The 25,618-nt window shown below is 28.7% G+C and overlaps 1 protein-coding gene across 3 annotated transcripts in view; it reads left to right on the top strand.

Annotated features, from left to right (window-relative positions):
* Positions 1-25,618, top strand: part of LOC113558818 — an 89,321-nt gene that overhangs the window by 48,129 nt on the left and 15,574 nt on the right. The window contains exons 3-5 of one of the 3 annotated variants that reach the window (XM_026964372.1): positions 15,825-15,969; positions 16,907-17,029; positions 18,532-18,723. In XM_026964372.1, the coding sequence (XP_026820173.1) occupies positions 15,825-15,969; positions 16,907-17,029; positions 18,532-18,723 (460 nt within the window). Of the gene's footprint in view, positions 1-15,824; positions 15,970-16,897; positions 17,030-18,531; positions 18,724-25,618 lie in introns of all 3 variants that reach the window. The other 2 variants (XM_026964371.1, XM_026964370.1) reach the window with 2 other exon arrangements.

Here is a 25,618-nt window from a genome sequence, read left to right as displayed (position 1 = left end):
ACGTTTTATCTATATTATAGGTACCTACTGAAATTATTATAATTCACTTGTTATATACCAAACGCTTAATTGACATAAATAGTGTGACATATGTCACTTTTAGTTATTAATATATTCCATGGATATTTATAATTTTTGACTCGAATTAATTGAAATATTTTAAATACAGGAAAAATACATTTTACTGTTTGGAAAATTAATTTTTACGGGTATTTATAGTTCAAAATTGTTATAAATTGTAATAATAATAACTAATAATACTGCAGTTCCATTGATCCAGACACTATATCAGACTAGTTAATATAATTATCAGGGCTAGGATTTGTATGCGATAAAAAATTGTAAAATATGTATTTTATTTACTAAAATATGCAAAATATGCATTTAAATTTTTATTAGATAAAAACAAAAATATAGTTACGAAAAAACTATTTATTTTTATTTTTTTGAAATACATCAGTGATTGGCTGTTTGTCTTAATATAGTATAACCGAGGAATAAAATAAAATAATTTAAAAATAAAATTTATAATTCACATTCAATAGTGGAAATACGTGTCACATGCTACGACCACATACTTTTTTAAATTTTCGATTATAAATGATCGGCGATTAGATCGCAGTATTGTCTTATATTGACTGAAGATTCTATCGTATACCTATTGTACCATAAAATTGTATTTATAAAAATAGAATTTATGTTTGAAAAAAAAACAAAGTTTTATACTTTAATCAGCGCAAGGCTATAATTAAATAAGAAATATTAATATTAAATTATAAATATTAATCACGAAATATACTATAAAACACGTATTTTTTGTATTCTTACAATCGAAATATGCAATAATATTCATTTTATTCAATATATGCAATAATATGCATTTTATCCAAAATATACGAAAACATGCAAAATAAAAACACCACAATTTATCTCATCAAAGGTGATTCGTGGACATTACTGACAAAATCAATAATCAGAAGTTGCAAAAAAAACATTCTGTTGCATATAAATCCTAGCCCTGATAATTATAATAAGCTATTCTGAATTTGCGACGGTTACCGTGTTATTTGATACCAGGCTTATGATATTATAATTCTCAGACCAATATTTTTAAGTCTGTACAAACTAATTAAAAAACTGTCTATGCACCCATAGTACCTAAATCCAGACGTAATTGTTAAGTAGTGATGATGACTTATGGTATTATACTATTTAACTATTAAGCACAACTAACAAGTCAATTAATATCACAAAATCATAATAACTGGGATATAGAATTACAATCAGTAAATATTATGTACTCAGAAATTGTTTTCATTCCATCCAACATATTTTTCGATTTTTTTTTTTACCTCATATACGTTTAAAAATTGTTTGGTTTGAACATCGCTCACATGTAATTATTGAACTTGTCTTTAACTATACCATCGTTCGCATCGATTCTGTAAACTGATGGTCAGATAATTGCTTAATATTCATATGTTATCCTTTATCCGAGAAACCCAAATGTTATATTATATTTTATCCTATATATAAATAATATAACGTTATATTCATCATTGGGATAACATAATAAATATTTATTGCCAATAAGAAAGCTTGTTGACAAAATATTTTATACGTATTTTGATTACTTCGTGGCCCACAACTCTAATAACATTTTATAGATAAAACTTTGTTCTCGTATATATTTTATTCTCTTGATTTTAAATTTTAAAAAGTTTACAAGTGCGATTAATATTAGTATCTGTTGTTCGAACTTAGCTTAACGATTTTGAAACAATTGTGTAGATGCTTTGCAAATTACTTTCGTGACCTTACACCTAAAGTATTCGAATATAATATTACAGTATAAAATGTGGTAAAATATAAAATTTTGTTCTGCATGAAATTTAGTACCTACACGGCTACACGCATTTAATTATAAAATATATATTTTACATAAAAGCGTCTTATTTTTTACATTAAAATAGTAACCATATTATAAAACTATTTTTCACGAAGCCAAGCCTTTTATAGGTTACATAATAAGTTTAAAATGTTGGTCTAAGTACAAATTAAGATAGTTGCATAAATAGTTGGCCGTACTTTTAAATTGATTAAAAGTGGCAAATTAAACTCAGTGATGCTCATAGCCGTTGGATCAAAATCAATTGAATAGTTTGTTGAGCAAACGGTTTATTACTAAAAGAATGTTGTACGTGGGAAGTTGGATTCCAGCCTGTTCGATAAAATTCCAATGACGCAGCCTATCCAAGGTGTCTCTTTGTACTAAAGTTTTTAAACTAGGTACACAAATACCGCCGTTTGCATTCATTAAATTTATCAAAAAGACCAGTAAATCAATACTGGGACATTTTAAATATTTAATACACTTCTCGGTCCTAAAGAGTATTAATAAATTGTATTCTGAACGTAGAAAGTGAAGGTTCGAATTAATGTCACTCTTATAACTAATACAGTAATTTTTTTCTTTTGTACAGTTTAGCTACTCTTTACTAATATCTAATAAGATATTTTATGCTTTGAAATTATAATTATATAATATTTTTTGTTAATTTTTTTTTACTATCGTCTATGATAACTTTAAAATATTGTAGTTGATGATCAATCAAGTCATCCAGTTCTAATTTAATAAAAATATATTTCTTAAATTATTCGACCTAATATTTTAACAAAACTAAACAATTCAATATTATTATAAGTTGATCCCACACTTTGATTACTCAAGATTGTAAAACTTTTATTTTCTAAATTAGAAAACATAGAAAATTTTTATACTATAAGTCTATAAGTATTATCCCCTGATAATTCAAAGTATAATTGAAAAAGAACTTTAAAGCTATTTATTTTTTGTTTTTACTTATTGGTTATTTGAGGACAATTTTTTTGATTTCCGAATCATTCAGGTCTCTTACTTGTTTATTTTTTTCTTAAATTCATTCATAAAACTATACTTAATGTTTTTAACACTTTTGGTTCTCTTGTCCATTGCAATAGACTTACGTTATTCGTTTTTTTTAATCTACTTTAATAAATTTCAATCCTAGACCAGTATAGCTATAAAATCAAAATAACCGTCTTTTCTTTTTACACAGCATGGAAAAATAAGAATTTCGTTATCATCAATATTTTTTCCGTCTATGCACTTATAGTTTGTCTTGTCTTTATTGAAGCAAAATCTAAAAATGCAGCTTTAATATATACTTTTTGTTATTACATTCAAAAAATAATTGTTAATGATACTCAGTCCACCTTAAAATACCTAAAATCATATTAAATACGTAATTGTCCATACTTTGAACAAAACTGAAAAAAATCATCCTTTCATAAGTATTTTCAATCCACGTAATGCCGTTGATCAAATCAAAATAGGTACGTGGTACTCACTCTCAAAACTTGATACAACACTCCGAACACTTTAATTTCATATAAGTATAACTGAAAAATAAAACAACACGATGTTATACAAAAATAATTAAAATAGTGCCAATAGGTTCTAAGACTTTACCGAACACGTGAAATCAAGATGATCATTATTTGATTGCCTGAAACACAATTTTTATGCACCGGCTCCACTCAGTTTTGATGAATATGATATTTCTGAAGAAAATTTCATGCGAGTGTACGACGACGACAACAGCGACGCGATACAGTAATATTCCTGTAACATCGGTGGCTCGTTTAAAGTCATACGACCCTAATAAGTGTGCAGTAGTCCCTTGAGTCGAATCCATTAACGGGCGTAATTTTGCGGTAATTATTATTTTGGGAATAGAGCTCAGTATTATATTATAGATATAGTACAACGTCACCATAATATATTATTTCAGGCACCATATATCATTACATACGTAGACTATGTTTTAGTATTACAATCGTCTTGGTTACGAGCTGTCGCCAGTGCGATTTTACACCGAGCAAAGTGCGTTTGTGTTGATTATTATTCCGAGTGCGCGCCACCGTGTGAAAATGCGACGATAATGCTTATTATCCTCGAAAAAAAAACACAAAATATAAATATCACAAAACAAATTAATTTTAAACTGTTAAATGGACAAGGCAGGTACTTGTCCTCGTGTGCATAATTAAAGAAAACTGTGGTATGTTTATTATAACACTACTAACGCATTTACATATGACACAAAACGCTGCATACTTTGTTTTTCCACGTGAACTCAAAATAGTTTCTACGACACGAATTTATCGTACGTCGTTGTTGTTGGAGATCCATTACAGTGTAATGATATTAATATACCTAACTTATTTGACGAACGTTATATCGTCATACGTACACGGGCATGCCAATGATGCAACTAGAACAATTTTTATCTCTTTTTGAGGGATAGTAGATCTACATTTTAGCCCTCAAATTTATATAAATTTCTTGTAAATCATTCTTATACTAAATGCACAACCATATAAGGAATTTGAGTGGATTAGCTTTTATTAAGAATGACAATACATCAAAAGTATGTATTTAAAAAAACCCAAATAATATATTTTGAATTAAAATACAATTTCATGATTATAATATATATGTTTAATTGTTATAAGTTATTTACAAACGTAAAAACTTGGTAAAATGTTTAAAGAAAAATTTCACATTTTATACTACTGTAGTAGCTGTATGTAGCTCACGCAGTAGTGGTTTTGTAATTCATAACATATATAATGCTACGACTATAATACTATATACTTCTAACACACATATGTTCAAACTTACTCAGAAAGTCTAATCAAATTACCCGCAAAACTAACACAGATTAATTCGAACACGTATCTCGAATGTTCTTGATGGATACAATGTGTTGGTCGGTCAAGAGAAAACTCAATTTTTTTGCTGGATTATTTGGGATTGAATTAGAATTATTCTTGTCAAACTCGAGAATACCTATAAATACAAATTTAGATAAACATTAAAAACGTTCAATCCCCGTGCTACTATTGTGTGAAGAAAAACATATGAACTTATAACTTTTAAATATGAACACCTATGTTATATGTATTAGTCGATGTGGATACAGAGAGACTGACACAAAATATTGTTAAAATAATATTGAATTCGGGATGGCCAACTTTATTATTTTATTATATGGAACATGATTAAATAAATAATATTATATTATATTTAACTTATATTAATAATTTTGAATAGTCAAACAAAAAGAAGCCAAAAGGGTTCTAACAGTCATTATTTATAGCTATATAAATGCCACTCTGGTCACCCTGTGTATTATAAAGTTATAATATTTTAATCTATTCCCTTTACGTCTGTATATTATAGTTTTCATTTTATATTTTCGTTTTTGCACTGAAAGATTTTTGAAAAGTCATCTCCGAAAGGCTTGATGTTGTTGTGTATATATATATTATTACCATTATTTTATTATTATTTCGTTCGCTTTCTCATATTTGTTATAAACAATGCGAGTTTGTATGTTTCTCACCCGACGTGATGGGAAACTAAATTGAGAGATAAAAACTCGAAGATCGCGCAACGGACCGTATGAGTGAAAGAGCCATGGTACACTGTGGCTTTATTATTATTGCGTTTTTAATTGTATTTGTACACGTGAAATACCATTGAAAGCCCGAAGAACTCTATAAAATGTACAAAAATCGTATTAAAACCTTATAGTTCATGCAGACGTTAGTGCAACGGCTTGTAAACATTAAATAATCGTATCGGCGAATATTTGCTTTTCGTTGGCAACATATTGTTTCAAACGCTATATAGCAGTAGCTTATAATATATGAGTCTCTAAAGACACACTTAACTCATAAATATCTATTTAATATTTCGTATTTAAACATTTCTCTGTACAGTAGATTTGGTTAGTTTACTTGGTATTAAAAAATAGATATAGTTTGCCAAACCAAAAACTGATTTCCCCAACGTTTTAGCTAATAATTTATCACCTATATTGTGCAATTGTTTAATTTAATATTAATTTTTTTTGTTTTTATTTTTTGATGTGTTTATATACGATAATATAATATTTAATATTAAAGAATCGTCTTTTGTAAATAGTTTTGTGTAGAAATTATTTATTTAAACTTACAATAAATATTATAGCGTAGTTACGTAATTATTCCATATCACAACTTTATACAATTTATGTAGTATTCATATAAGCCATATCATCTATTTAATTAATGTATTCATTTTTTTAATTCTGTATTTTATGTAGGTTGTATAAAATGTATATAATATATATATCAGATTATAATTAATTATTAATTATACAAATATGGCCAATTAAGTTGGTATAAACGAGTAGGAATTATTCAATCATATTGACCTTTTGATATTGATTTCATTATTTTATGTTTTTATATAATATTTTTTAACGAATATAAAAATTTACGAATAATACATTTGCTACACACTGTACACAATACACACAGTAAATTCATAATACTAAGCCCGCATTTTCTTTCCCGCGCATAATGCTATGACATTTTATTTGTTGACCTACAGATTTTTTTGTTTTAAAATTGGTTTTCTATAATCCAAAAATCTTAGTCCCTTCTCTATTTAGGTATAACGTAGGTTTTCTGGTTTCAATTTTGTGAAGTACATCATTAACTTGTTACAACTTCTGTCAGTTATACTGTTCATCAGTGTTTTCGAATTGCTTATACAATATTGTTGTTTATTTAACAAAAAAAAAAAAACTAACGGATTTTTTTATAACTCCGTGTTAATTACTTAAGTATATGTAAATAATGAAACAACATATTATAAATTAAAGCTTTTATTTTTATTTTTAAGCTTTAAACTAATTTGAAGAGAGGACTTTTATTGCCATATCGAATATTTACCATATTTGCTATAAAGAATTATTCTAATTTTTGTAGAATATCTAGTAAATCTTAATTAATGGAATTAGTTTTATTTTTAGTTATATTTTTATTATGATTTAGTTATTCCAATAATTGAAACTATTTTTTTTTTTGTTTTTTAACAATACATTTTATCAAATTTACCACTTTATTATTTTTCTGATCGACAAAAAATTGTATTGACTAAAAATCGAATGTACCTAAGTAGGTAACACATTAACAGCTACAAAATTAACTTATTATTGTTTATATCATTTTTAGCCCCGGATACTCTTATTATTATTTTTCATAATATTTTATAAATATTTTGTTATTTCAAAAATTATCACGATTATCACTATAATGATGAAATTAATAAGCAAACATTTAACTATCAATTACCACTTATAAAACTTAATGTTAAATACAATTATATTTTATCTATATTTCGTTATATTTGAAACTCTTAAATTATTGTTGTAGGTAGTGGAATTAATTGGTCGTAAAACTTAGTTTTTGAGAATTAATCGTAGCAGTGAAATGTGATTTTGCAATAGTGTTACATAGATTCCACGAACGAGTTTTTTTTTCTTGAAAATAAAACTCACAATAATTACTTCTTTTAGAAATTAAAAAAAAAAAAAATGTGAAATACTTAATTCTTTTTTGTGGGTCGTGCGAATGAACGACTTACAATCCATTTTACCAAAATAACAATTCAAAATCCTCTACTCGAATACTCTTGTATAATCTGTTTATTCAACCATATTCTTTTGGTACTAACTAGTACGATAATGATCAAAAACAATATATAATATAGCTCAAGTCTTGGATATTAGTGATAACCATTAACCTCCATTGATATTAATACAAAAGAAAGAAAAGTGTCCATGATAATGTGTCTAATGACGAATAAATTCGTATTTTTATTTTTGAGAGACCGAAAAAGAGAAGAAACGAGTATCTGAAATCTGAATTCGAATCTCGAGGAAATCTCCAATACTGTTTTAAAACTACATTTACTTATTTTAATCAAGGCTTGAAATCGAAATAAAAATTTTTGATTTTAATTTCAATTTTGCTTATCGATATCATTTTTTTTTCGATTTCGATTTAAAAATAATACATTGGTTTTGTGGTTTTATGATTTTTTTATTGATGCAGAATATCGATTTAATTATATTATGATTTCGATTTTAAATATAATTTTCTTTTTTTTCGATTTAAGTATAATTTTAAAATTTACAACATTGGAAAAAATATTTTTCCAAGCATTTTATTTAATAAGCCAAACGTGTGTAGGTACCTATCAAAATAAAACTTGCAATAACAACAAGTCAACAATAATCGCTCGTCGAACCCCGATTCCTATTATAGTATTATCCTATAATATGTATACTACATTGTAAATATTTTATTCTCAGAAAACAAAATATTAGATATTAGTTATTAATTATTAGTAGTTATTACTATACACACTATTGTGCATGATATGCATTATGTATAATCAATGTTATTACCTAATTTAACAATGAGTGTGCCTATGAACAATATAAAATATAAATAGACCTGATGTCTGTATGCTTGTATACTTTTGAATTTAAAATTAAAATTTTTTTTACATTTATTTAAAATCGATTTGATTATGTAATGATTTTGATATAAATTATCGATTTTAACTTTTTTTAATTTTAATAGAAATTTTGAAAATCATTAACAAGCATTCACGATTTCGATATTACTTTTGATTTTTTAAAAGATTTTTAACGATTTTTATCGATATTTAAAATCGATTTCAAGCCCTGATTTTAATAATATATTCAATGATTTTTAATAGAGTTGATGTATTCCAAATTTCCCGAATTAATAAATTAGATCCGGCGTCGTACTCGTGCAATACAGCGACGAAAATTTAAGATGAATAATTCTTATACTGCAGCTTATTTTTACGTTCTATTAATATGTGAGGTGAATTTTGCAGAGCGATCAAGTAGCACTATTTTTCGCCAAATGCTAAATAAATACACATATCTTATGTTAATGTTTGTGGTAGCACCGCATAAATCGTCTACAATAGGACACATGGACGACAAGGAGACAACAATACAGTAACCCACATTATGTGTGTAGTTCTATTTACAATTAATGCTAGACAACGGTTTTTATATATAACTTCAATGTTACTTTATAGTTTATAATCTAAAATGCGTTTTAGGATTTTATGCTTACATAAAAACGAGATGTCTACCTGGTGTTTAACACCCTATAATAATATAATTTATAAACGTTTTCCTATAAAAGTAACATTATTTGAAAGTGACATTATGTTCAAAATTAAAAACAGTTCAGTGCAAAAAAACATTCAGTCGGGTGAATATTACGCTATTTATATTTTACGGTCGTAATTCAAAAGTTCAATCGATAATCTATTTTCTTTACCCAGTAATCGTATTTTACAACATCTAATGAACGTTGTTTATACATAGAGACAGCGTTTATAAAATATCGGCCAAATACAGATATATGAGTTGGAATGAGTAACTTGATCCTAAATAGATACATAAATGTTCAGAAACTTGATACTTCATTTTATTTATAACTTAGTTCTAAATTACTGTCAAGAGTTCTAAGACACATGATACGCGGTACATTTTAATTTGATTAATTTCAATACACCTTATAATTTTTTATATTTAGATTATAATATTAAAGAATATATTATAATATGTTGTTAATTCGTATTATTATGTCGTCTATGCACATTATTTTGTTGGAAAAATTACGTTAAAAGATAAGAACAATAAAATATTTTATTTTATTATTATTATTATTTTTTTTTTTTAGAGAAATGTCATAGTTTATGAGGGCCCGGTATATAACAAGTCCGAGTATTACTAAATACGCACATATTTGTGCAAAAAAAAGTTTAAAAATATGTAAAATAAGATTTTGCCCACTTAAAAATTAAACATTTTAAAACGTATTACAAAATGTATGATCATTAAAAACATAATTAGAGAAATAAAAAATACCATTAAAATTAAAATTACAATTAATCTATTACCCTTAATTATTATTTATCATTATTATATTTATATTAATGTAAAACTAACTACATAAACGTAATATTAATTTGGAACGAATATCCACGCAAAATTACAAAATATGATCTATGATTTTCAAACTGGATAGTTCTGCGATTCTCACATACCATAAATTTATACTTAAAAAAACGTATTTCTATCTCATAAGACGCTATAGGCGCATATGTAAAACAAGAAATTTCTTCAAATGAAAACTCTTTAAAACTTTCATTGTTGTTGCTTATTTCTCCAAAACTTCCATTACATACTAGCAGTATTGATGTTACTCCGTCCAGGTGTTTATCTGAAATTGCTCAAAATAGCTTTTACAAGAGGTTAAACCACTTCTTAACGAAATTTAAAATAATTTTGATTTACTTTTCATAAAATATGAAACGTTTATTCAAATGTATAAAAATATGCAATTTATAGTCATTTTTACTTAAATATGCAAAAATATGCAAAATAAAAAATTGACTATAGAAACTACACATTACGAAACGTCGACATTTTTAATCAAAATTATTTTAGGCGAATTGTAGAAGAATATACCTACATTTGCATAAAAACCTGAGACCTAGTAATAAATAATAGTTTTTATCGAACATCAACACAACCACATTCCTAATTTTATGATTTATCTTTAATATTATACAAAATTACATCACAATGTATTTTTTATTTTATTTTTCAGTTTATCTTCGTCTTATGGTATACATAGTGATTATTTTATCAAAAAACACCCTTTACATTGAAATGTATTATTTTTTTCTCATAATTTGAAAGTATTATAAAATAACATACCTAGTTCGAAAATATTATGTTTATATCGTCATAATATCTTGTATAGAATTCTAAAAAACTGTAAAAAGTAGAAAAATTATAGCGATAAAAAATATATAGTATGTTTTTTTTTAAAGACTTAAAACTTTGTCGTAGACATAATAAAATAATACTAAAACCATTCAGAGTATTATTGTTTTGTTAGGACAAAGATAACAAAACATTTAATGTTTACAACATCTAAAAATATATTGCATTTGAAATTATAATTGTTGTGCTGCAGGTACTGTTCATCTCCGCAGACGTTGATGAAAATAAAATAACAAAGTCTATATGTATAGAAGGTGTATATGAATAATGTATACAATTATAATATGACATATGAGAAAGAAATACAATAAACAAAAAGTCGGATGAGGAATATTGTAATTAACTTTTGAATAATTAAAACGGTCGTAATGATAATAGTCACTTGATTATGTGAAAACAATTTCAATAATATATATAAAAAAAAAAGTTTAATCTAAAAACGTACCGTATTGCGTGCGTGCAGAATGCAGATATATCATATTTTTACTCACGACAGAGCAATTATAATAATCATCGGAATCAATGGGTATTCATATTAATATGCTGTGTATGAATACGTCTACGATATATATTATTATTATTATACGTATAATACGCCTCCCACCTGCTGCAGACCTCAGAGTGATATATATATATGTTTGTGTGTGTAATTCTATATTTTAATTAGCAAAGTTTCGCGAAACCGTTTGTGACGGAAACACGCAAAAACATTGTCCCCGGCCGCGTTCGGAACAACCGAGTTTGAGTGAAACGGTTCGGCGAAAGTCCGACGAGACTCTTGGCCGCGTCTACCGATCCATAACTCGTCTCGGATTACGATTATACCGCCTACGTATTAATAATATTTTTACTCGAATCGCGAACATGTCACTCGTTCCCACTCCCACCGACCATCAACATCGTCTCTACACATTATAATGCCGTGCCGACACAGCCCCGTCAACGCCAGATATACGCCTTGATATCGCATCGTTTTGAACGGTATCTGGGCTTATAATAGACATTTGAACACTTGAATATAAAAACAAAAAGGTGGCTGCATAATGCATACGCAATGTGCTGCTAATAACGGCGTCGGCGTAGATTTCGTCGGACAGAAGTGCACGGTACAATCGCGGTCAGTTTACAAAACTTTGTGCAGCCCGGACTAAAATCAAAATTGTTTATTCTAACGTGAGGTAAAATTAAAAAAAAAAAAAAAAAAAAAACATAAAACATTGTGTTTCGTGTAACCAATCAATATCAAAATGACGAGTGAATACAGTTATCGTGCAATACTAATCGTTTGTATACTATGCTAAGTGCTAACACATGATTTGTATAAAATACTGTTTAAACGAGTGCATTTTTTTTTTTATCTCGTCAATTAAAATTTAGTCATTTATTCGACCAATATCTTTGATGGAAAAAAAAATTAACGCAGGAGGTCCGCTAGTGTTTTTAACGATTAGTATATGGCTTTTCCGAAATTCCGTCGAAAACCGCTGTAATTGTAGATCCTCTGTAGTATAACAGTATTATTTTATTAACAGTTGACAAATTTATTTAAAAATGTATAAAATACGAGTATACCGTTGCATTGATTCAGTAATTTTTAAAATCTCTATAATCAATTGAAAGAACTACTTTTGGTATCTATCGAAATATTTGGACAATCTGGATCGTTAAAAGTTAAAATATACGTTCATACAATTTGGCTGGATACAAAATTTAACTGTTTATTGTTTAATAATCAAAAACAAAATAATAAATTATTCTGATCAAGCGATACACGGTAAAAAAAATAATAACTAAAACATTTTGAGAATGTAAATATCCGTATTGTACACGTTTATATCATACACAAATTCATATTTGTATGGAATGCAATATTTTTCGGCGGAAATATGTCAAAACGTACATTTAATAATATATACATATATATTGTATCGTGTACTAAAATCAACTATTTAAATTTAATAAATAAATGGTATATGGTGTATAATAGCAGTAGTTAAATATGTTGACTTTGGTGTAATATTTGGCGGGTCCATTAGTTGCTTAAGTTTGTTGAAGCTTAGTTAGTTGATTAGAAACGTAAGCTTCTAAATAATATTAAATGGTTTGCGTGAAATGATCGTTTGTTAAATTTGACCGGCATTTCGACTTAAATACACGTTATACCCGGAAGTGCTGTCTCTGTGTTATAAACGTATCACAGCAAATTGTAGGTTAATTTAGAATAATCCTTTCAACTATATTATTATTCTTAACATTAGAGTGACTTGATATATTATCAAATTATTTAAAAATGAAAATATTATACAAAAGTCTCGGTATTAACGTATTATTGCTATTTTAATTTAGAATCGAGCATTTTAAAATAAAATTTTTAATTTAAAAAAATAAAAATTAATAATTGTTATTGTTAAGTAAATAAACTTAGAATTGATTGTGCAATAACATTATTATAAATTTAAAAAGTTGTATCGTGTTCTAGACTATGTTTTGAACGTCATCTTTACGATATTATATATTTTTTAATTACCGTCGGAAGCAACGGAGTCCCTACTATAGTATTATATCGATCACATAATACGCCTAGACGTGCGTGTGCACGTGCAATATGCACATAATATAGCATATCTACCTCTTGCAGCAATGAACTTACCGCGTCCATCATATATATATATATATATATATATATATGAATTTCGACGGTCTAAAACGGAAGGCATTTATGACTGCTCGTCGGAAATCACTCGATTACGTACCACCGCGTGTAGGCAGTCGTGTAAACAACGTGTCCCTCTACCCGGGATTCGGTGAACGAATAATACGCATACTTGGCACCGATTCGACCGCAAATCGGACAGGTGCCCTCGTTAACACGTTTCGAGTCTCCTTTGATATTACTATGTTATGAAGGTATCTACCCCATTGTTGTACATACGCCAACGCATTATTATATAAATTATGATTTCAGGAATTATTAAGCAAATAACATAATATTATATTACAGATTATATTATAATATAGAGGTTTATGACGACGTGTTTGTTCGGCGGGCATATTCGCGTGTGCAAAATAATATTAACCGTTTCACGCGGTAACTGCTGATCGCCGTGTACCCGTGTAGAAAACAGTAGATGCCTATCCTACTTTTGAATTTTAAATATTTACACGCGAATTCGGCAATTTTGCGCACCAGACGTTTCGTCCAAACCAAAATAACGAGCGACTATGGTCTTTGTGCATGGGCGCACGCGGAGAGTACCTACTTATATTATAACATTAAATTCCGCGCAAAGCCAATAATAATAATACGTCGCGACGTATCGTGTACTTAAAGCGGCGGCGCGCAGGTGTTTATATTATCCGAAACATCGCAAAGCCTATTTTAGAACTGTTTTATTGTTAAATGTAGTCGGAAAATTTCAATACTTCGTGAATAAACCCTGTCTGTTTTATTACTTCGTAATAATAAACGCATAAATTACACACAATGTGCGTTTTTCATTAACGTTTGCGAACGGGGGGATTTCTTCACGCCACCGCACTAGACGAGTATGTAGAGATTCCGTTTTCATTTAAAACAAATGAATTATGTGGTTTTATCGCGCACGAGAATTTGGAGACTGCCTATTCATCCGTAATGAATTCCTACTAGAAAACTATACAAATAAATAATAATCATACAACACGATAATAATAATATGCTATAGCTTTTACGCTACGTGTTAAAGTGTATTGAATGTATTCGTATATTATAATATAATAAACTACCATTATAAATAATATTGACTTATATTCGTTCTCGTGTAGCATTATGCAACGATGCGTTACAAAATGTTATCATAATATCATAATAATTATATCATCTGATATGATTTTGCTGTACGGGCAACACACATAATATTTTACCCGTCGAAAGAAAAACTGAAAAAATCTATCTATGGTGTATGGATAACATACGAAATTCAAATTTAAAACGTTTCGCCTAAAATTCAAAATATGGTAAAAAATACACAATACTTCGTAGTTTGTACTTGTTATCATAACAAATATTCACAACATATCGATAAAAATGTATTACTTTTTGTTTGGGGTAAAAATTTAAATAACAACAGAAAGCGTATAATATATAAGTATAGTTATATATTTAACATTTTATGAATCTAAATCGCGACTGTTCTAAAAATTAAAACATTTTTGTAGGCAACGTTAATTTTTTAAATGTTGTAAAGAATTCAAATAATTGAAAGTATGATGTTCAAGTATATTTGGAAAATTCTAAAAACCAGAAAATGATTTCTTCTTACAGCAATATTGGGAAACACTAAAGTGGTAAAGCATTAATAAATTAATTAACTATTCAATTTTTACACAAAGCGCGTTCAGTTATACAATGGCCTGTATAAAAATAAAATCCACTTTTACCTTTAGGACGCCTATGGAAACATTCAATAAATGTAACTTTGGAATAAGCATCACTTGTGAGTTTCCCACACACACTTAAGCATTATATATATATATATATAATGCTAGGGCTTCAAATGAACCTCCACTCCGGATTATACGAAACCCTACGTAATTTTCTCCTTTAAATCAATTTTCAAGTAAGCTCAAAGACGCCCATGAATATTGGTGTGCATGTACTGCAGTACTCGGTTTGTCGGAAGTCTTGAAACGTACGTTCATTATTGCTATACACAATCCGGGGTATTTTTTGAATACAATCAGTAAGTTGTTAATATACCATTTTAAAATTGTTAATAATATAACCGTACGCGTATACATGCATTGACGGATAAAACTATTAGACATGTCGCAGTGCACCTACACACGAATGTCTGTAATGTTACCAATAACGTTTTAGTATAATATAATATATAGGTACCGTATGAATGATTCTCGTACACGGTATTACATTAGGCGGTGTAAAAAGTACACGCCCACGCCCTCGTGCGCTGTTATACATTATTATAGTATTTTTTTATTAATATTATTATTGTTTTCGATAAAAATCAATTCATTTCATGTGTTTTTGTTTCTATACAGGCCGACATCACGTGCAGCAGTACGAAACAATCCGTCGGCGTGATATTTACGCGTACGAATTTTGTCACGCTCAAGTACGTGACAGATTCGTGGGGCACGCGTGTCAACGGTTTTAGATTAATTATAACCGCCTTCAAAGATCCTTGTAAGTATTTTTTTTTTTTAGAGAGAGAGAGATAGATAGATCCCAAACAGTATACTGCACCCCCGTCTCACAGAGTCCTGCGTTTCCTCTCTATCCGCCGCCGCTCGTCGCCACCACACCCCGTCGCCGGAATCGTTTCGTATACATCAGTGTATAAAATACCGATATCAAGCTCTGTCTCGTCTCGTCGAATATTAGTCACGGCGTTATTTGTCACGCACACAGTACACACACGCACATGTATATATATAATTATTGTGTATCGCATATATTATTATGCATAATACATAATATCAAATTCTTACGCCCACTCGGTAATAACGAATACCATCAACACATCCACCACACCGTCATTGTAATACATACGAGACCCGTCGTCGCCGTCGTCATCGAAGATAATATTATGTATCTAATAAAATAATAAGTTTCGCATTTTTAACGGTCCTTAGTATACTTCCGTCAATTCGTCGAGGCGTCAAATCCCGCTTCCACCGTGTTCCTACCGATGAAAAAAAAAAAAGTTTTTTTAGTTGTACCGCGTGTATTCGAAATTCGCATTACATGTACCTAACGCATAATAATATTATAATACGATATCAGAACAATACAGTAGGTAACTTTATAACGTTTTTGGTTAGAATCGTACGCATATTATTGTATCTAATATTTTTTTTATTGTCTAAATACACGCGTAAGCCCCAATTCCATCGTCCAAAATAAATACAATTTTTATCAATGTTTTAATTCCGATTAAAAAATAAATAAATCAAAAGTTATTAAAAACCACAAAAGTCCATAAAATCACAACCGACGGAGCACAAATGACATACGCTGCAGGACACCTAAATCAATATATTATATTATTTTTTATGCGCATTACCGAAAGTTCGATAAATCCACGTTAAAAAAACGTGTTTTTTTTCTACTGTTGTTCCAGTCCACAATTGCAGGGAGTTCAAATGTCAAACGATGTCGCAATGCATCTCCAACGACCTGGTGTGCGACAACATCAACCACTGTCCCGACGGTACGGACGAAGCGACGACGCCAACTTGTCAAGGTACGGCGAACGGTTAGATTAGCACTTTTGCATTCAGGCTAGCTTTATGTAGGGTCATAATAAACTTGACGATAAAGTAAATTAAAATACACGTACAACAGTGGGGGGGTGAGGGGGCGGGGGACCGTTTTATTCGTATTTTAACAATTACAATAATAAAATCGTCGCGTTTATTATTAATTTTTTCATATTTTGCCGTCGACCCGTCGCGCGTCGTAACGATGGCTACGTGACAGACGATACAATTTTATTATAATTTATGGTTAAACGTACACACTCATACACACACATACACAATATATTATATGATATTATTTCATGTGTATGAAACACATTTTCAGATTCAGAGCGGAGCGAGTTATTCAAAATGATAATGATTAATAATATTTTATGTAGGCTTACCGCTTACGGTTTCATTTTTTCGGTCGTTTTAAATCTTCTCAGTATTATATTATTACAAATAATATAATGCCTTGCTGTAGGTAATAATTTACTACCCGCAACGACAAAATAATGATGTCGAAAAAATGTATAAAAACCCAAGGATTTTAGCTAAATCTTGATAAACTTCCGAAAAACAAAGCTTTGCTCGGAATTTATTCTCGAATGAGATCTATTGCTTTCAGAAAAAGTGACCCACCCAATTATCGTCTGGTATCGGGTACTTTTTTATTTATTTTTTTTTTTTTCGTTTACTTCAGATGCCATTTAATATTATTGTTTCGAATGACCTACCTTTTGCACTGCAACAATAATAAAAAAAAAAACCAACTGCAATTAAAGGCCCACTGAAAAATTCGCTCCTAATTGGGATCGTTGAATATTCCAGTTAGTTCCCATATTTTACGCTATTTGAGGTTTTAATTCAATACAGTTATAATTGAATCCCACTTTAAACTCGTCATTAAATTACGTCCATAACAGAATATTATTTGAGCAAAATACCTATGCAATATTTTCGCTTATATTTTTCTGACTTTTAGGATTCTGTTTTGACATTCTCTCTTGGTTTGTGTATATCAAAAACTATCGAATTTCATTATATTAAATAGATTAGTCCTATATCTATGTTAATTTCTAAAACAAGTGGGACGAACACTTACCACAAAAGAAACTGATATATTATCGATAACTGTGCAATTTAAGCGTACCATAATGACCGTCAAAGTGCATCAAAATTATTATCTGACAAAATAAAAAATTCGATTGATTTGATTAAAGTATAATAATAATAATATATTATTATTATCGGCTACCGCACGGTTCGGTTGTCGAACTGTTTGTTAAACTGCGCATGAGAGTCCGCCAAATATTATCCAATATCCATAACTTGTCCATAAAGACTATAACACCAATGCGCGCAGCTCCTGCTTAACACAATTAATACTTAAATGTCATGACACGCCTTGTACGATTTATTTTATCGTATCTTAATGATATAAAATTATACCGTTTCCGTTCATCGTGCAAAGTCTGTACCGAATTTATTATTTCGTCCACAGGTGCTTCGTCGTTAACGCTTTTGGGCATTAATATCACCATACTCGTGGTCGCCTCGCTCATTGTAGTCTCCATACTGGGCGTGTGCGTCATCGTGTTGACCGTTTACTGCATATGTTACCGGACGTCGAACGGTACGATCCCGACTTCCAGGCACTCAGCCTCGTTACACGACACGTCAAACAATTTTCAAAGTAAGTCATTTTTATCATAATATTATATTACGATTTTCAGGACCACTAGTCAATTGATTTCGTTTTTTAAAATATTATAATATTTACTAGCGTAGAGTACTCGCAGTGTAAAAAATTCATTATCGCTATCATGAGTCGATGGACAGTAAATGCATTTAAAAAAAAAACAAGCGAAATAACGTGCGAATTACTAATCTGTATTTTAGTAATTCGTTTTTTTATTTAATCAAGGATCTTGAGTTGAAAAATACTAATACTAAAAAAAAAAAGACCAGAAAGTCCACATGTCTACTACATCGTGTACTGTATCTTATCTAACTACCAATTATTATAGATTACATATTGTTATAAATCGCTGTTTTCATCCAATGTTTTTATTGATAATTAGACTTTTATGACACGAATATGATATTTTAATCATGGGAATGTTATTATTATGCCTGTGAGTTTTAATCGTTTTTGACAGTATTTTGCAGCGTATTTTTTCAGGAAAGTTAAAAACTTTTTTAACGTTTTACTAAAAATTTAAATAAACGAACTTACTTTAAATATATAAATCTCATATTTTAAAACACCATAAAACCTGAAAATCCTAAAAACTACAAACTAATACTTATACGACTATTATACTAAAAAATATCCCCCCCCCAAAAAAAAAAAAACATAAAACAAAAAAGCCTATAACGCCTGAAAAGTTCAAATGAAATTTCGTTTATTTTATTCTACGTAGTATGAATTTAATTTATAGCTTCGTATAACAACAATAAAAAATATCAAATGCATGTACAATTTAAACTCTAATCATTAATTTGATCTAAACGTAATAAATGGATATTAATAAAAAGTCCACTAAGCTAAAAAAAATATCTGTTTAACTTATTGTAACCTTTTTAAAGTGTTTGGGTACTCTAGCATTTAGTTATATACAGGGTTATTTAACCATTCTTTTATCCTTTTGTAATGCACTTAATCAAATTTTGACATTTTGAATTTTGAATTATATTATATTTTTAAATGCTTATTTTTTTCATACCACTTAACGAGTGTCCAATAAATCAATACAAAATTATTTTTTAAATATTAAAACCACCCTTGATATTTGTTACGTATAGATAACTTTTTTGAAATGTTGATGGGTGAAAACTGAAATTGAAATCAATAATTACTAAATGATTAAACTGTATATACTAAGGATAATAACTATCATTGATACTGACCTTGATTTTGTATAAAAAGGACATTTTTATAAATAATAAAATTGTAGTTGATTAATTCATAATTCTAATTTTTAAATAATCACAGTCCCTGTATATTTAAACCTGATATATTATTATCATTACCTAAATAATACCCTTAGTACAGTATTTTAAATTATTATTTAGATACTATTCATTTAAATTTTGATATATTATAGTATATTATGTAACAAATTTATGATTAAATAATCTACTTAACAATTTACGGTGAAAAAGAACAGTTCTTGTTTAAAAAAAAATAATAAGTTTTTGTAAATCATTGCATTACTATAGTAAAATATATTTATTAAATATACAAACAACTGAAAACACAATAATAATAAAAATGATAAAGATAATAATAATAAAAGCTACGACTTGCGTGTTTGACGATAATGATGATAATTTTATCGCCTTATGTTACACTCAAGACTAAACAGATACTAAATATCGCTATTAAAACATTTTTTGACGTGTATCTTTAAACAGTGTAAGAATTATAAAGCTTCTCTGAAATTTAACTCGAAAATACCAGCTATTATTTATGTTCCAGCATATTTCTTAATATATAAAAATATTGTTCTTTCGCCGTTTATCTGTTTATTTCTTAATGGAAGCAACTTTAAACATCTTAACTATGTTTTATGTATTTCTATTAGATTTAATGTTTAAAACGTGTTTTTAGAAAACAAATTTGATAATTCTGATAATATTTCTTACGGATCAAATGTCAAGTAATTTATTTTGTCATATTTTATACTTTGGTTAATTTTTCATGCAAGTTTATTTTACGTAACGCCTTTGTAACCATTGTAGCCGGTCTGTAATATTCGAACAGTTCGAGCAAGATATAATTGTATCAAAATAATACAATAGTCAATGATATTCAATATAATCAATACATCTCGTTGAAAGAAATAATAATAATAATGACATCTCCCTATTTGTAACTAGATAACGTATATTAAACATTTTTTTTTTCAATACGTATTAATAGGTCGTACGTTATAGCTCATAATAACTGTTAGCCTAGACCCTAGGAATTTAATAAATAACTTATTTATATTAATAGTCAAAAATTGTGTTGATAGAAATAAAATTGCTTGAGTAATCAGTATTTTTTTTTTATTTTTTACTTAAAAATACTATTATATTGAGATAAAATAAAAAATAAAATCATTTTTTTTAAATATTAAAATAAATTATCATTGATAGTATTTATTAGTATTGAACGTAATTGCATTATGCGTAATAAATATTTTTTTTTCAAATTATATAAAATAAATATAAATATAATGCTAAATTATTTTTTTGAAATTCTAAAAAAAAACTAAAAAGTTATTCTCTTTAAGTAAATCATAATATAAAAATAAAACACTATTTTTTTCATAGGTAAATAAAATTTCATATAACTTAGTTTAAATTCGATGTTTAAAACTTATTTTCCTTTAATTAAGCCATTATTATAATTTTATGCAGATACAAAAAAATTATATGCAATGGCTCTCATAATGTAATAATTTTCAAGGAGGGAGAAAAAAAATCGTAACTAAGATAAAAAAAAAGTCCTATCTATTAAAACAATAATAAAATGTGACTTTTAAAAACTCAATAACTATACAATTTATTATACACTCAACAACTATACAATACATTTTAATATATTAGTCTTTTTTTCTCATAAGAAAAATGTACGTTTACAATTATCTGGGATTGTTGGTTACATTTATTATAGTAGAATATGACCAAAACTTCCATTAATAAAAATATAATTTATACATTTTTATGAGAGAGTAAAAATATATTAACCATAAGATGAATATCAATATTGCCTATTCATAACGACGTGTAATGTTAATTGTTTTAAAATAAAATATTATAGTATAATATAATAATTGAAAACAAGCCCAATAGCATTACAGATCAAGGGACATAGTATAATGTTCTTTCGGAAGCGTTCACTGAATATGCGTATGAGTTTTAATAAGTCTATGTCATGGAATTATGCATTTTATTATTTACAAGACAATTGACATTTTATACGGAAACGTATGTGTACGAGGTTTGGACTTAAACAAGTTTAACATTAAGTCAAAAGTTACTTTTAAGATGTGTTGACTAATTAATTTAGCAAGTTATTTTAACACAATATAACGTAAATTTACTTAGTTATGTTATTCATAATGACAAAAGTTTGTATTAATAGAATTATAATATACCTAACATAATTTTTATATTATAATTAATATATAATATATATAAATACTTTAATTCCAAATTAATCAAAACAGGAACAATTTTTCTTAAAATAATATAAATTTAACTATATATTTTAATAATTGATTACAATTATATTTAGTAGGTTTGTAAAACTCATACAATACATATGCTTTGTGGGCTTGTGAAGTCGTATAATCATTAAATTGCATAGTAGAACAAAGTATAAACTTTTAAGTTACTAATAACTGAGTTTAGTAAGTATTAAAATAATTTTAAATTTCATCTGTATAAACTCTCAAAAGTAATTACAAATATACTAAACCTTTTATCTACTCTTTAAACTCTATAGCAATATATAATCAGATTTTAATTTTCAAAAAAAAGAGGATATTTGTTTTTTTTTTATACGCTTTATTTAACCGACTTGGGAAGGATAATATCTTAAACTCGGAATAAAGGAGTGACCAAAAGTATGTATTTTATTTCGTCCATCTTACGTGAATCACCGGACGGGAATTGGTTTTTAACATCGTTTCATGGCATAAAAGTAGAATTCGTACAAAATAGTACTAAGTAACATAAAAGTAAATCTCCGTGACCGTCATCGTTTAGACACAGACACATTAATACCGTCGTCTGTGCTGCGTATTCTCGCGCGCACATACAGACACGCGTGTGTGTACATGTGTGTGTGTGTGTGTGGGTGTGTGTGTCACTTGTCTGCGCAAATCTTTCCTTTTGTTTCTTTTACACTGCAAGTCGTTATTCCACCAACAATGCCGTCGTTTTAATCGGTTTTCTAAACTTCCGGTCGTCCGTGCGTATCCACCACCGCCGTCACTTTGATGGTTTTATTAACGAGGGAGCCACTAAGGTATATATATATATTATATATTATAGTGAGCATGCGTATATGCATATATATGCGTTTCCGGTCAGATTCGAGGGACTCTGGTGAAAACACTGAAAACATTAGGGATTCGGGAGTCTTGCCAAATGAAACAAAAACGAATAAAACCGGAAAGACGTTTAGATAAAATTTCATATACCTACATATTATTGGTCCAATCATAATGAGTACAGCAGTTTGTGTATGCATTGCGTGGTTGCGTTGTTGATGACGAACAAAATGTGTTATAAATCAATATTACCAGTGCCGGGTTTGGTTTATCAAGCCACCCTCTAGGCTAGAGGCGATAGCAGAACTATTTTTTTTTATTAGAGTGACATTAAAATGCTTTTAACTTAAACCGTTAAACGTAATTTAAATTAAAATAAAACAAACTTATTCTTTACACCTATAAGGCTATAAATAGGTATACATTTTTAATTATTGGTGTTTTTTTTTAGGCCACTTATACTCTGAGGTTTTTATTTTGTTACGAGCATATTAAGGCGGACTGTTTATGTAAATCTATTCCTCATTATTAAAAATTATTATAAATTAATAAAGATAAAAATGTTGATACAAATTTTTGAAACATTTTTTTTTTGCATTATTACTGTTTTTGGTTTATTTGCACACGAAAAATCAAATGTAAAATCAATTGTAACCCTAGTGTGGAATTTTGGAGATATCGTATACTACAGATTAAAGGTGCACTTTTTACAGATAAAAATATAATAATATATATTGAAAAGTAGTAATAAACTGCAGTGATATTCAAAAAATAATTCTGAACCCAGTTTGTTTTACTACTCGTACATTTATTTTAAATTTAAAACGTTTAAAACCTTTTCATTTAAGTCGTTGTTATTAAGGTATATTTATCAGATTCATAGATTGAATCTGTGATCGTGTATTTCATTAAAATCACATGTAGTACGAGTATTTTATAATACAACGAAAATAAACTAACATCGCTAAAAATTCAAACTATAAACGTTATGGAAATGTTATATTGGAAATCTCCACGTAGTACCACTGTAAATGTGTGGAATACAATAGCTTCAAAAGTGGTTACTCAAGTCCGCCACATCCCAGTAATGCGATCTGTACATAAGTTCACGCCGCTGTGAGTATACTGGCAGTGCACATAATAATAATATATCCTCGGATAACATTATATTTATGTGTGGATAGCGTACATATTATAGCGAACCGGGTACCTGCTGTATATTATTATCTATAACCGCGATGCTGTATAATATTGGCGCTTGAATAAACACGCAGGCGGTGGTCGTGTCAGCGTTGCCACCTGTTTGTCTATAATATATTATTATTATTATTATTATTATTATATCGTAATACTATTATCGTATTAATATTATAATATAAGGTAGTTTATACTAATTTAGATCGCTATTCGAAACGTCCCTCTCGTCTCCGAGCGCAACGCCAGCGTTGCAAATTAAACCCTTTACTACCGTATAATATAATAATAATAATAATAATGCAAGTAATCACGCGCTATGCGCGTATCCGTAAAATAATCGTGCGTACGCGATCGGCGGCAATTATCAGACGCTACTGAAACCGTCCGTTGCATCACACGAAGGGATTTCCCAGCGGACGCCCTCCTCATCCTCCTGCCGCAACGTCGTCCCACGCAATCCTGCAGCAATTTTCCTGGCCGTGTCCTACCGTAAACCGACTCCCGTAAAACCCAGACAGGTGCACATGCATGAAGTCTACGGCTGACGGTTTTCCCGGTAGTGTGTATGTACCAAGTATGGCTGTGTACAGTATACACACCACACGCCTGACCGTCTGCCGTCGGTGTCATTGTGTGAGTTGTCTGCGCGCAATAAAAACGTACGATTAATATTGTAATATGATTGGCAATAACTAATTTTATTATACGATACGTTTCACACGGTCTATCTGCGGATTTTTCCGGAATACGATCGACCGTAATGTGTCAAAAAACCGAGCTGGGTTGTTCGTATGTTTATTATATATTTTTGCTGAATCTGCGGCGCGGTGATTCCCAGAAAGCAAATATACTCTATGTATCGACTTACTAGTTTGACTGTCGTTACGTTTTTACGACACTGCGACGCAGAAGAAAAATACGTATTGTTTTTGAAATATTTATTTTTGTTTATTTCCATCGAAAGAAGTGTTAATCGCTTAGCATTATAATTCAAATAAGCAATTATTGCACAAAATTTACATTCGTGCGTATGAAAATTAACACAAAGTATTCTTACATTTTTAGAGGGACACGATAACACGATATTATTATCCTAATTTTTTAAAATAACACCGTTCGAGAGACTAAAATTACACGAAGTATTATACTGTGGTTTTTAAAACATTTCAAACTATTTTTGTATCCTTCTTGTTGCCGTTAGGACTACTTTATTTTGTCACCACCTGTAAATTATATGCATGCTATTTCACTAAATCTCTGTAAAATCCGCATGGCGTTGTTCTATTAAATAAATAATAAATAAATATAATATCGTAATATACGGTATTAGTGTCAACATCAAGT

This window comes from Rhopalosiphum maidis, chromosome 3 (assembly GCF_003676215.2).
Source record: "Rhopalosiphum maidis isolate BTI-1 chromosome 3, ASM367621v3, whole genome shotgun sequence".
NCBI lineage: Eukaryota > Metazoa > Arthropoda > Insecta > Hemiptera > Aphididae > Rhopalosiphum > Rhopalosiphum maidis.
The sequence above is the reverse complement of the archived record's forward strand: the minus strand, read 5'-3'. Positions and strand labels throughout refer to the sequence as shown.